The 15,111-nt window shown below is 38.6% G+C and overlaps 1 protein-coding gene across 3 annotated transcripts in view; it reads right to left on the bottom strand.

Annotated features, from left to right (window-relative positions):
• SGCZ (sarcoglycan zeta) overlaps positions 1-14,498 on the bottom strand; it is a 1,129,050-nt gene extending 1,114,552 nt beyond the window's left edge. For all 3 annotated transcript variants that reach the window (XM_032162422.2, XM_032162424.2, XM_032162423.2), the window contains exon 1: positions 13,655-14,498. In XM_032162422.2, the coding sequence (XP_032018313.1) occupies positions 13,655-13,693 (39 nt within the window). In that variant the 5' untranslated portion in view covers positions 13,694-14,498. The remainder of the gene's footprint in view (positions 1-13,654) is intronic.
• Between the last annotated feature and the right edge of the window lie 613 nt (positions 14,499-15,111).

Here is a 15,111-nt window from a genome sequence, read left to right as displayed (position 1 = left end):
ACCAAGCTAATTTTTTTTATTTTTAGTAGAAACAGGACTTCACTGTGTTGGCCAGGCTGGTCGCAAACTCCTGACCTCAAATGATCCACCCGCCTTCGCCTCCCAAAGTGCTAGGATAACAGGTGTGAGCCACTATGCCCAGCCAAAAGGCTTCTTTAAAAAGATAGTATGGTAGTTCTTACATAAACTCTATTTATAACAGAGTATATTTTTCTTCTTTCCCAAAGATTCAGAGAAAGTCATAAAATACCAACCTGGATAATTTCTTTAAAGACACATTATAATAAAATCGAAGAACATTGGCCAGGCGCGGTGGCTCACGCCTGTAATCTCAGCACTTTGGGAGGCGGAGGCAGGCGGATCACGAGGTCAGGAGATCGAGACCATCCTGGCTAACACGGTGAAACCCCGTCTTCACTAAAAATACAAAAAATTAGCCGGGCAAGGTGGCGGGCGCCTGTAGTCCCAGCTACGCGGGAGGCTGAGGCAGGAGAATGGCATGAATCTCGGGGGGCGGAGCCTGCAGTGAGCCGAGATCGCGCCACTGCACTCCATCCTGGGTGAAAGAGAGAAAAAATAAAATAAAATAAAATAAAATAAAATAAAAGAACATTAAAAACTAAAAGAAAGGATTAACATCTGGTTTCTCAGTGGCAACATGAGAATCAAGACCGGGTAATACTTTTAATATCCTAAGAGAAAATACCTGCTCATCTAAAATTGTATACCCCGAAAAAAAATTCTGAAAAGCTAGAGAAAGAAAATGACTCTATCAGACTATCAAGAAAACTGAGTTTGCTACTACCATATGAACTTCAAATAAAAGGGAAGTGATTTCTGGGATTAAAAAGAACTCATGAACTAAAATGGCAGAAATAAACCCAATTATATTAGATATTACAATAAATGTAAATAAGCTAAATGTAGCAAATAGGCAAAGCATTATCCAAACGGATTTCTGAAATCTATATGCTGCTTTCCAGATGTATCTAAAATTTGAATACACAAAAAGCTTCAAAATAAAAGAATGAAAAAAATACTTATCAGAAAAACTAGCCAAAATAAAGCTGGATAATGATATAGTGATATTCATAAAAGCTAATATAGCTATATTAAAATCAGACAAAATAAACTTTATGGCAGACATCATTAGCAAGGATGAAGAAAGTCATCACATAAAAGTTTTAATTCACCAGGAAAATATAATTTTAAACTTATACGTATCTTATAACATAGTCTCAAATATATAAGGCAATCACTGAGAAAGCTACAAGAATAAATAAATGCACTATCTAAACAGAAAATTTTAACATCTCTAATTTGTAGTTTAAACAAACAAAATAGATTATGAAAAATTAAAACAGCACGAATAATAAGCTTAATCTAATGGACATATATAGGAATTAATTCCCAACAAGTGAAAACATTCACACTCTTTTCAAGGAAACTCAGAATATGTACAAATATTTATACTGGCCCCTTAGCAATTTTCAACAAACTTCAAATGATTGGTATTATGCAGGCCATTTTTTTTCCTATCACAATGCAATTTAGTTAAAAGTGTATAACGCAGATAAATGTCCGAAGTGTATAGGAACACACACAAAAAAAGATAAATCTATCTCTTCCAAGGACTAGTTTACTGGTCAATAAGTAGGAAATATATAAGAAAAGAAGATGTATTTCAGACAAGTACATTGCAATATTACAACAGAGGGAGAGGAACTGGCATGATCAAGTAGAACTTAGTCATTCAGTGAAGTTACGGTACCATGTGTGTGAGTGTGTGTATCTGCATGTGCACGCATATGCACGAGTTCACATAATGGAAAATACAAAACAGAGTACTCATAGCCTAGAAATTAGCAATATTTTATTCATATTTATTCACATTTATTCAAATTTATGAATATTTTATTCATAAAGGGAAATCTGAAAGTATGGGATGTGACTTGCTTGGAGACTGGCTGGACAGAGGGAAAGTAGTTGAAAAGTGTCAGGAAACCAGGTGGTTCCTTAATAAAGAAGAATGTCCCTCAGGAGAATCATGAACAGGTCTTGCCTCCTACAATCTGCCACTTTGCAAATTACATTTTCTTACGAAATACCTCACTACCTATTGCTATCACCAGGCATCTTTAGTTAGATTTTGCAATCCCATGCCTACTTTGATCTATGCACATCTAAATTGCCTTACTCTCACTAGTCCAAATTGTAACCTCCATAGAACAGCTAAATACAGCTATGACGATTAAGTAACTTCTACTGAAAGACTAAGATAACAAGGGTAAAATAATTACAAAGACGTCTAAGCAACATATTTACAGGTAACTAACAAATCGAGTACATTGAGTATAATATGCAGCTCAGAATTCAAATATCTTGGCCTGTCTTGCTTGAAAATCCTTCAAACCTACCTCCCTACTTACTTAGCTGGCTCACTATGTTAGCATACTGTCTTTGGGCCACCTCACAGGGACAGAGCTGTCAAATTCCCAGAGGCAGATAATATTTTTGACTATAAGAAATCTGACCAAACTGTCAAAAATACAGAAAATCAGCTAAGGAAATTGTCAGGCATAACTCAGGGCTCTGGGAGAGCGTAACTCAAAGATTTCATCAAGAGAGAAAATCGAAATTGATCATTATTATCTCCAAATAATCTGTGGTTCTTTTTTCCCCAAGCTGAACATTGTAGTCATCAACAGTAGCTACTATAAAGTTTAACTTCCAGGAGCCATCTTTTTCTCATTTTTGAGGGTGCCCTTAGGCGTTTTTAGAGACCTCTGAATCCCTCTGCATCCAGCATCAGGCCCACCCTTAGTGTCACAGTTTCCACTCTTTCCCAACTTATTCTAAAATGACTTGTGAAAATTTAAAAGAGAATACATAAATCCCTTCACGTTAATTCCAAACCCTCCCTGAACCCTAGAGCTACATCACAGTAGAATTCACTATAATATGGCCAGCCTCACTGCAAGAAATACCTACATATGTCTTAGGATAAAACAGATTAGAAAAGGTGAGGAATTGGTCTAGGGTTCTAACAAGATGTGTAGAAGGAAAAAGTGGAAGGAAAAAAGCAGATGATACAATGTGATGGTCTTAATGACCAGTTGGATGTACGGAATGATGACAAGGGATAAGCAGAGAAGGCTCTTCTGAGGTCCAGCTTGGATGACGAAGTGAATGGTGAAATACTAAACAAGACAAAGAACATACTACAGGAGGGGCAGAACTGACTGAGAAAGAAAAGTGTTCTCCATTTTGTTAGATCAGGGTGACTGCAAAGCATCCAGGTAAAGATTTCTAGTAGATTGCTGGAAATTGGAGAGGTGTGCATGTAGCCCAAGAGAAAGGTCGGAGGTACCCATGCATAACCGGGCATCATCACCCTGTAAGTGAAAGTAGAAACTACATAAGTAGATAAGAATGTCTATGGAGTATATGTAAAGAGGGAATAGAAAAATATTATAGACAAAATCCCATGCAAATTTTATGTATAAACAGAATTTGTGTATATCCTGTGGCATACACAAAGGAGCTATTAAATGATTCTGAGAGTGAAAGATCAAATAGGTAAATATTCATATAATGCATAAATATAGAAAATATTTTGAAAGTTAAATTCTTGCTAAGAATTCAATCATGTACATACCAAAGAATTCTAAGCATTACCCCAACTGATACCACAATGAATCACAGGTCTTGTAATGTAAACTTTAGACATTAGATTACTTAAAGAGAAAACAATATCAGTTAAGTCAAATGTTCTTTTGGGGTAGAAACATAATGCTTATTCTGTGTATTTTTGATTTACTTGGAGTCATTCTTTCTCTTTCGAGCTATAAACTGCTGTTAACATTCTCAAATTATAGATGATGTTTTTATTATTATTTTTATTCATTTGTACCCTGACACTGTTCATCAATAAGACAACAGGTGAAAAAAATGAGATTTCAATTGTTTGGATTTTGATTGCATTGCACACGTTGAAAAATATTGAAGTACAACTCCACAACTCTGAATAGGCACAGAGTTTACAAATAAGATGGATGGTGCATCTCACTAAACAGCAGAAAGTTGAGACTGAAGACAAAAAATTACACTCTGAGCATGTACACAGATAATTTTCACAATTACAGAAGTCTGTGAATGTCAAGCCAATGGACAGCACTATTTAATTGTTTGAGACAGCAGGTTATCATAAAATGCTGAAACTTCACTATGGCTTAAATCATATCTTTCCAGAAGTTTCTGAAATTCACTTTGAGTCGAAATATGGAACAGATGTTGCAAAAAAAAAGTTGATACTTGCAAATGTTAAACATTTTAAAGTCAGTTGTGTTTTTATTTGTTATACATTAAGAGCTACTAATGTTTTAGGAAATAAATGAAACAAATACATATGTAAGAATATATTCATATTTATAAAATGGAAGCAGGTTTGTATTGTAATTGGACTCGGAAGCTCTTAAAAGATCTTCAGTTGTCCTTGCCACTTGCCAAAAATATGTTTAACTTAATCCACCTGTGTATTTCACATACTGTAATTACTAAATGTTCATAATTTCTCCCAGGGATGATTTAATAAAGAGGAGTTTTATCATTAAGACACAACACTGTGCACAGACCTGATTATTCATGGAACCATGACTGAGGCATCAACTGTAAGCAACTTGATGAGATGAAATACAATATATAAAAGTAACTGTCTCTGCTGCCTAAAACAAGCAACTGATCAAAACATTGATTTTTATAAAGTAGATTTAAAAACATTAAACACAATGTTGATTAAAATGAGCTCATTTATTTTTAACTTTTTCTAAAATAATGTCTCTGCTCTAGACAAAAGTAATAGACAATAGAAATATAGTGATTTAGGATACAGGTGATCATTCACTACAAAGGCCAAATTTGAGAGCAATAAAAAAATAATGATTTAAGACAGAATGCCTTAGAACAGGTAGAGGTGTTGAACATCCGTCTTTTACTTTACGTATATAGTGGGTTTCATTTTATGGCACACAAGTTCACCAATTACACAACTGTCATAGACAACTAAAGTCATGCAAACAAAAACTGGATACACACAACACAGTTAAGCTTTATAACCTTCGTAGCTCTTGACAAATTTTTTTAAAATGCAGGCTGGACATGGTGGCTCACGCCTGTAATCCCAGCACTTTGGGAGGCCAAAGCGGGTGGATCACCTGAGGTCAGGAGTTCAAGACCAGCCTGGCCAACATGGTGAAACCCTGTATCTACAAAAATACAAAAATTAGCCAGGCATGACGGCGGGTGCCAGTAATCCCAGCTATTCAGGAAGCTGAGACGGGAGAATCGCTTGAACCCGGGAGGCAGAGGTTGTAGTGAACCGAGATCGCGCCACTGTACTCCAGCCTGGACGACAGAGCAAGACTCTGTCTCAAAAAATTAAAAAAATGCATAGTTGTAAGCTGTTCAGAAGAGATGTGAAATACTGAGGCACATCTACTGAAACATGACAATAATTGAGTAACTAAAAAGGGTTTTAATAATTTTAAGTGTATAAATATTTATTACCACTAATTCTTTATGAAACCATAATAATAGTTTCAAAAGTCAAAAATATTATGAGGCCAGGAATTAAAGATACAAGTATTTGTTGGAGATAGACCACAAATCTGTTCCTCAGGTAAAGGGGAACTAATTTAAAGTAGAAAAACACTACCAATTTTATGGTGAAAAACATTTATAAAATTAAACGTAAATCAGTCGCTTAGGAGTACAACTAATTCTGGTAGTAAGACGAGATAGAATTTCTCTCTCATGCATCTCATGTTGAGGGAGAGTTTGAAGGCTAGAACATGATTCAAGAAATCTTGAGGTAAGCAATTTATTTCCTTGAATTATTTTATCCTTCTGTTTTGGATTTTAAAAGCCCTCAAATACTCTGAGTAAACTCAGACTTGAGGAATCACAAAGATAACAGCGTTTTCCCATTCATGACATTGATTTATTATATCATGTTTCACAAAAATGTTCTCACTCATGGCAGCTGAATTGGTTGCTTCTACCCAAGAACGGAAAGAATCAAAGGCTCTTTTATCTTAGGTAGATAACATGTATTTTTCTAGCCATTCTAAAGAAAGATGTGAGTTTAAAAACAAGTGTGGAAATAAGTTAGATAATGATAATGTGTGAGTTAGTAATTAAAGCACTGCATGCCTCCAGGAAAGACAAATATAGTAGGCTCTTTGCTCTTATAGATCTAAAGTTTGCATTTTTAACTTCTTTGAAGTAACCTAGAATGTGCATGAAGACATGTGAAGTGTTGAGGCATGTCCACTGAAACATTATGCAAATAATTAACAAATATCAACCAACGGTAATTTGACCCAAAACTAAAATAAGTCACTATGAATAAGGACACTAGTAAAAAAAAAAAAAACAACTGTAATGCGAACCACTACTTTGCGACAAGAGTAAATACTATGATGGTACCTCAAACACTGTCACTCTTCTTGGAAATTAGATTATTAGAGAAATTCAGTGAAAAACCTCTACCATCGGAAGTTCTTTAAGAATTCCCTGCAATTTTGGCCTACATATAATAGCACAGGATTTGGAAATAGAGGACATGAATTTAAGTTCTTATTCTATTATCTATTAATCTTGTGATCCCAGGCATTTCACTTGATTTTTCTGAGTCTCCCTTTTGATATCCATAAAATTAGAAGATAATATTCAGCAGAAAATCTTGTTTTGATGTTCAAATGAAGAATTATTTGCAGAATGAAAGGAACTATATAAACTGTATCAATGTGAAAATAATTTCCTTTGAAGAAAATACAAAAACGTCATTTTTGAGCCATAGACTCTGAGCCCTGGAAGCTAATTCGAGATCAACTGGTTGTGAGGTTTTTACCTTCTATTCTTCAGTCTACAGTTCTTCCCAGGGTCCCAGAGTCAACTGCAGAGGCCAAAGGCAAGTATGGAAAGATTCCTCAGACTGTCTTGAACCAAACTTCCCTTTCACTGGAGTTAAATGTCAGGTTGTTTCGAAGACATCGAACAAATTCTTCAACTGTGGCTAAAAATGATTATGACAAAACCCTTTAATCAAATCTAAACCCCGACCTGCAATGCTTGAGAAACCTTGACCAAGAAGGATTGAGGGACATCCCCAAGGCGCCACTACTGGTAGGCGGCAGAGCCAGGGTTTGAACAATGTCTCCCAAGTACTACTCTAACCACATCAGCACCCTTTCCACTGCACAAATGAATTTCCTCAAACGCTACAATCTGTTCGATTTATAGCGTGAGCTTTAGTACTTTGCATGCGTCTAAATTCTAACTGCTTCTGAGCTCCATCTTAGCGTGGGGTGACTGCTGGAATTAACTTCTAAGGCTGAAGCTTTAGCCCCTGTTTCCCTGATGGACATTGTCATGGTAATTAAAGCTTTTCTGGCTGGATGCTAAAATCCTTTATTTTTAAAGGTTTTCTATGTCAACTTGGCATAGAACACTCTAGATAATGTGTTTAATACCAACAAAGTGGTATAAAGTTTTCTAATTGTGGCTTTTCGTATTTCTCAGTCAATGTACAAACATGTTCTTTAGGAGCCTCAAGAAAACTCTCAAGGCAATTTGGAACAATTTTTAATTTTTAGAATGTGAGGCTCCATAATGCTCTTGGAGGGGTGGCAACCTTAAATTTGCTCATTCCGTGGCTGGCATAGAAGTCTCTCATTAGTTTCACTGAGAATATAGATAAACCCATGTTTCCAGACATTTGCCAAGAAAAAGAAGAGAATTTGAGTAAAATAAAAACTTTAGATGTTAATATATTCTTTTTTATTTTTTTTATTTTATTATTATTATTATTTTTTTTGGAGACAGGTTCTCACTCTGTCACCCAGGCTGGAGTCCAGCGGCAAGATGTTGGCTCACTGCAACCTCCGCCTCACACCTTCAAGCAATTCTCTCGCCTCAACTTCCCGAGTAGTTGGGAGTACAGCAGCACACCACCACATTCTGCTAATTTTTGTATTTTTAGTAGAAACAGGGTTTCACCATGTTGGCCAGGCTGGTCTCGAACTCCTGGCCTCAAGTGATCCACCTGCCTAGGCCTTCCAAAGTGTTAGGATTACAGGCGTGAGCCACCATGCCCGGCCTAAAATGATGTTTATAGAAAATGTGGTAGCTTACTTCTAGTTACAAAGAGTTTTAGAAGCTAAGAATTTTCACAAACCACGCACAATTCTCAACAAATAAATGCACAAATCTTTACCTTGACATATAAGCATTTACTCATTTAAACAGTTACCAATTTAAATGCATATTCTCAAAAATTCATAGAGAATTTGAACAAAAGCAAATGGTCATTTTCCTTAGTAACTTAAAGTTGCAAGCTCTGCCAAATTGTATTTTAGCTGAAACTCTGAAACAGCATAAGAAACAGCTCACTAAATATTATATAAATGTCCCGAAGACAGATGTGGATTTGTTATCTTATAGCAGTAAGCCATCTCGTGTAGCTATGATTTTGAGTTCATAAATCTTAAAATATTCTTTTTTACTGGGCCTTCAAAATTTGATGTATTTTCAACTGGTAAACTCTGGAGATCAGCAAAACTGTAATAGCCAGTATGTAGGCTGGAACATATGCTAAGTAATGACAGTAGACCACTGAAGAGTTCTAAAATAGTCATTTGTCCAACTTCCCTCAAATGTATTTTTCTTAATTCTTTTTCCACTCATATCAAATATGTTCCTTCATCCCTCTTAATGGCATTAGTGATGTTTCCCTACTGTAACTTGAAGTCAATTTCAACTTCAATTAAACAACTCTATTTCCAAATATTAAAAATTCAAGACTATATATATATATATTTCAAAATAGCTAATAGGGTAAATTTCAAATGTCTCACCACAAAAAATGAGTGATGTGATTAATATAGTAATTAGCTTTAATTTTTTCCACATTGTAGATATATAGTAAAACATCACAGTATAACCCATAAATGTATACAGTTGTAGTTTATCAATGTCAAATGATATTAATTTTTCAAATTAAGGTTACCTGTTGCTAAGTCTGTGACTAGTTGCTATTTTGTAAAGTAAATTGGAACTAGACCTAGAGGGAAAGAAGTTATGATTCCTTTAGATGTGAAACAAGTCAAATAATTCAGCATTCACAAATATGTTTCGTCTTTCTCAGCCAAGAAATGAATATATAAGGCAGGCTGCTAAAAATATGCCATTTGTTAGAGAGTACTATTTTTCACTATAGAATGACTAACATAACAAAATACCACCTACTTAGATTCATCGGAAAGCTTCCTACACTGCAGCAAGCTTGACTTTCCAACTTTCCTGGACTGAGTGTCTTATTGATGAAGCAAACCAAAAAAAAAAAAAGAAAGGAAAAAATTAGAATTCTTCTAAGTGCCAAATCTCTTATTTGATTGAAATTGTAGATGCATGTACTATGACACTGCTTTAAGACCTCAGCATTTTTTGATCAATCTCTTGTTTAAATATCTATGTATTTTTTGCTGTATTAACATTTCTCACCTATACAATACTTTTTTAATGACCTCATTATATTATTCAGGAAAGGTTTTTCCTCACCTATCTAGGGCAAGATTCAAGTTCTTGGTAGACGAAATGTTGGTTCAATTAAACAGAGAAAAATTAAGCAACAGTGACTGGACTACATTTAATTAACTCAAGTAAGATTATCCTTATTGAAAAGTTGTTTTCTGTGTCTCAAGATTAACTATGTAGTTTGTAATTTTCGTAACCTGAAAAATAATTAAGAAAATGTTCCAGAAGCATACTGTTCATGTTCTGCAATTAGCAGAAAAAACCTAATTTAACTTCCAGCCAGTCATCCCACTAACAGAACAATCCTGACAGATAAATAAACAAAACCTAGGATCTAACATGACTGAAAAACATTATACTGTACTCATATGTATTTTATATTTTTGATCTCAAAGCAAATAATTATCCACAAATAAATTCTTAGCATCTGAAAGCATAACTTAATTGCCAAATTAATACAGGTGAATTAGTACCCATATTTTAAAAGATGAGTGAAAGAACCAACAAAATCATAGACTTTATCATAACCGTTTATTCAGCCTCAACGTCTCTTATGAGTAAATCTTACAAAAAGCAAAATTTAAAGCGTCAGCTCTAAAACTTAGTAGTCTCCTTTCCAGTGCATAAGATCAGTTGTTTAAAAGAGAGCAACTACGGAGCTACAATAAGGGCTAAAGCTGGCATTTAAATCTCAGCTGCTAAAAGGCACCCAGTACCCTACAACTCAGAGATACTCCAGGATGGAGGGGCTTTTTCTAATATCAATATTCATTAACACCCACATTTCCAAAGCAGCAACCCATGTTTTGGATTGTTTGATGTTGTTTCTTCTTTAAAGTAAACACTAGGGCAAAATCCAGAGTAAAGTTTATACATTCATTGGAGAGAGAAACAGACATCAAAGGGAAAAGAACACATACATTCTCTGGATGAGAACTCTCTCCCTTTTCAACACTGATGTGTTTCATCAGGAGTTTGTGGGCAGAACAGAAGATGAAACCTACTTACCTTCATTAGCAAGTTTTACACACATAACTACATTTCAGTTTTGCATCAAATAAATCCTTTAATATGCATATTGTTTAGTTTTAATGATAATGGCAGCAATAGCTTAACAATCAGAGCTTATCTTTAGTTTAAAAGCTTGCAAAAGAAAACACTATTTACACTGTACAGCACATTTAAAAAAATCAATGTTTGCACACCCCACACAGCAAAAAATAAAAATTGTTGTTAAAATCTCAAAGAGAAAATAGTTTATCCCAAATAAAGATAAATTATCAGAATCTGTCTTTCTTAAAACCTGAGGTAAGCAGCTTCACCTAACAATGACAGTAATCATCTAAAACTAACCTAAACTGTATTTTTATACTATTATGCACATTTATTTATGTATCAAACCCCAGTAAACATTTTTTGTATATTTAAAGCATCATAAAAACCAAAGTTCTGTGCGGATGTGTTTTAATGTAAGCATATATTAGATCACAGGAGAAGTCAAAACATGCAGATAATGCCAAAAACAAGTATCCTAGCTTTTTTCTTCCCTCTCTCCACTGATCACCCCGGGAGGCTCTTCAGCAAGAAGCCACCAGAGACTAACTTGAACTGGAATGTCTAGAAAACCAAGCCAACCAACTCCGCTGAAAAGAAGAAATCTAGACAAGTTATTCCACGCGCACTGCATCCATCTCTACAAAGTGTATATATTTCAGAAGTATTCCACAGCCTTTGTATTCCACAAGTTTAGTCAAAACTGACAACATAAATTTATTCCCAAAACTGGAGGATCTCAAACATTTTCTAATAAGGCTTGACTATATCTCCTCACTTGCCAGTTTTGACTCTCAAAAGCAGCTTGTCCTTGACATAATTTCTCAACAACCTCAATAGATCCTTGTATCTAACATGACTTCATTTCTTCCCAGTCAGTTATTGCCAATATACCCCCTCATGCCCAAGCCTTTCCAGTTCCCTACCCTCTGCTGCGAGAGCACTAAGTCCAGTACACTCTGGCTATGAGGATCTCTGGATTATCTGTGCAGGAGTAGTGACATTAAGCTGAGATCTTCTACTAATTCTAGACAGAAGTTTCCCCAGTGGGTTTGCTCTTCTGCTGACTTAAACAACAATGTAGTAGCACTGGGGTTCAGAGCGGGATAAGCTAGGAAACTAAAGGGATTTCAGGGGAAAGAATCACCCGAAATCATTTCTCCCTTCCATTTCTCTTAAGAAAACGCTCTCTTCTGTGTCATATCTTAAAGTTAACTAAAAAATAATCTGGATACTCCACCTCTGCATAAAATAACTGCATAAAATATAGATCACAATGATTATCATACATTCTTCTTTGCATCTCAAATAAAACCCACCCCTTCTCCCAAGAGACTGGGATGGTTGGGAAACAGAAGTAGGGAATCTTTGCAAACATAAAGGCAATGTGTCCTATGGGAGTAGAGCAGAGAGATAAGAGGAAACTTCTAGTCTAGGCCAAGGTCTGCTGACTATGACCTTGGTCAAAACCACAGAAACTTGTTTTTGGCCAACTTTAAATGAAGCATCAAATCTGCCTCCTCCCTACTTCCCTTTCCCCAAAGAACTCAGTCTTAGGTGCAAGTGGTGTTCCAGGTCTTCTGACCGTCCTCCCTCCGCCCTGGACTGCAGCTACAGTCAGTGGCAGGGCGATTGTAGCAGGCGCCACTGTTCTCTGTCCCTCCTTCCTTCCGCGTCTATGCAATCTGGGGCGCCTGGAGAACTGGGCGCCTGAGTGCCGCCTGGCCCGGGCACAGGACAGGCTGCAGATAGAGGCTTTGGAGCTCTACAGGGGATTTTGCAGCCTGCCTAGCTTCTCGGACAAACTCATTTCCTTGACATTTCAGGGCAAACCTCTATTCGTCGTTTCTCCAGCGGACGGGGGGTGCCTAGACATTCTCACTGATCAAAGAAGCCACAATCCATCTGAACCTCTGAAATAGTAGAACATACCAAATGTCTAGGGGTAAAGAAGGGTGGAGGATTTCAGTAAAAGAGGTGCTTCCAGTGTCGCCCCCTTTCCCGCTTTTTCGTTTACAGTGAGCGGGACATTTAAAGTATTTTGGGGTTTGTTGGTTTTTTAAAGTTTTTATTTATTGTGTGTATATAAATATATAAATTTTTATTTCTTGAAGGGAAGCAGGCAGCGGTGCCCATAGGCAGAGGGGCGCGTTATCACCCAGGATGCTCCGGCCAGGCAGGGCCTCGCGGCCGAGCAGGGGACCCCAGAGGGAGAGGGCACGGCGAGGGGACCCCGCGGAGCGGCGGGGGCGGGGGGCTCCAGGCGGGTCGGAGACAGTGTGCGGCCAGAGCCTCCGCAGATGCAGCCCCTCCCAGCCCGGCTCCCGCCTCCCTGCCCGCTGCCCGAGTCCCCGGACCTGCTCCCGCCCCTGGGGCTGGGGCAGGCTCGTCGTCCCCGGCAGCGGGGGAACCTCTCCAGCCCCGGCACTGCAACTGCGGGAGAAAACCGTGCCCGCGAGTGGCGGGGAGGAAAAGGGGTCTCACGAAGTTCTGGGATAAAAACGGGCTGTCGCTGCAGATGCCTCTGTCACGCGAATCTCCGAGCGGAAATGCACTGTCCCCGTGCCGGGCTGGGGCACAGGCGGAATCGGAGCCGGGAGAGGAGGCAAAGTGGCGGCGCAGCTCGGACAACTTTGCTGGGAAAGCAGGTGACAGCCCGCAGAGCTGGTGCCGCTGCCTCCCCGGGGAGACAAGCCGGCAAGAAGCGCAGGGTCTGCACCCCAAATGCTGCCGTCACGGACCAGGAGGAGGACGGGGTGGCCGCTGGCGGGAGGAGCAGGCGGGGAGGGCGCCCAGCCCGGGAGTGCAGCCGGGCTCGGGAGAGCCGCCCTCCGTGTCCTCGGCCCCGGGAGGGGCGCCTGCGCCCGGGTGCGCGTCCCCCCAACACCCCCTCGCCGTCCCGCGGGACCACCAACTACTCCGCGCCGCTGGAGTAGCCGCGGGAAGGAGAGGGGAGAGCAGGGAGCGCCGAGAAGCGGCCGCGACGCCCGCCCGGACCGGCACGTACCTTGAGCTCCTCAATGTCCAGGTTGGTTGATCTGTCCATGGAGCGCAACTGAAGGAAGTGGAGAGGAACCGGACGAGTGGCACCCAAAAACAATCTAGTCTTTTAGTTTCCAGCTTAAACTCAGCTTTATCCTCCTCCAAGCCCCGGCAGCTCCTCTCAGTCTCATTCTCCGTGGTCACGCCGCCTCCACCGGGTTAAAAATAAGGAAAATAAATAAATAATAATGACAATTCACTTTGTTTTACTTCCTCAAAGATTTAGTGACAGGTGATCTCCACCGCGGTGCAACACAGCTGAGTCCATTGAAACGGGCCAAAAGAAAAAAGGAAAAAAATCCACTCTATTTAAGATTATTTCTTCTTCTGCAATAAGCTTAGAAACCGGCGAATTGCTGCATCCCGAGAAAAAAAGCTGCTTCCCTGGTCAGCATCATGCGGCAGATTTCAAGCAAATGTGTTCAAACTGAAGAGAAGAGTGTATGAGAAAAGCCTTCCTCCGTCAGGCTTACTCTTGTAGCTAATTTAGCTCCAGTCCCAGGCATTAGCAATGATCAATTTCCCCGGCAAGATAACAGAATCCCCGAAGTCCTGCATAGACTTAAAAAATGTCTTGTAGCTGAGAGGTATTTTCTCAGTGGGGAAAAGAAGATAATCAAGTCAGAAGGGAACGTTCTCCTTTGAAGGTTATGCTAAAAGAGTTGAGAGAATAGGAGGTGGATCCTACGAAGAGAAAAGAGGGAGAGAAACAGAGAGAGGGAGAGAAAAATTTTCCTCCTGCTTCGCTGTTTTACTGGCCTTCACCACCAGGTGACTGACTTCGCTTCTCTCTTCCCACAGCCAACACTAAGGGGATTTCTCTCATCTGTCAAAAAGCAACATTTCCTCTCCAGACAAATACTATCGCTGGGTCTTAAAGACTGCCCTCTGTCCGGAATCCACTAGGTGACAAGCATTTTAATTCATTGCGTACGTTGCTTCATCTTCTTCCTGCAGATCTGGGAGGAACATGCGTGTGTGTATCATCCACATGTATTTAAATATATTCACTTGAGATCTCTGCTGCTTTCAGCATCGGATTTTTTAATTTAAAAAAGACTTTTAAAGTGACAGATAAGAATATTAAAGGAAATTTCCTGGAATGATGCTTCTTATGATAAAGCAGTCTTTTATTAGAAAATTGTTCTTTACATAGATTCTGACAGCTCAGTGCATTTAACTTGTAGGTTGTAGATTTGGGGAAAGGGCTCGTTTTCTTCATTTAAATGTCTCAGTGTAAAAGCTTGACTTTTGAAGGGTTTTAAAGGCTCTTGTTTTATTATGACATATAAACTATTGGGATTTAAAGATGTTTACAGATTTGGAAAAAGAGCTGTATAAATACTTTTGTTTCTAAAAAAAAAAAAAAGTCTTTTTTTTAGGATTTAAATATGCACAGTGCAGTCTCATGGTCTCTCTCTA

The sequence above is a fragment of the Hylobates moloch genome, unplaced genomic scaffold (assembly GCF_009828535.3).
Source record: "Hylobates moloch isolate HMO894 unplaced genomic scaffold, HMol_V3 SCAFFOLD_8, whole genome shotgun sequence".
In the NCBI taxonomy this organism is placed as follows: Eukaryota; Metazoa; Chordata; class Mammalia; order Primates; family Hylobatidae; genus Hylobates; species Hylobates moloch.
This window is presented reverse-complemented; position numbering and strand designations above follow the sequence as displayed.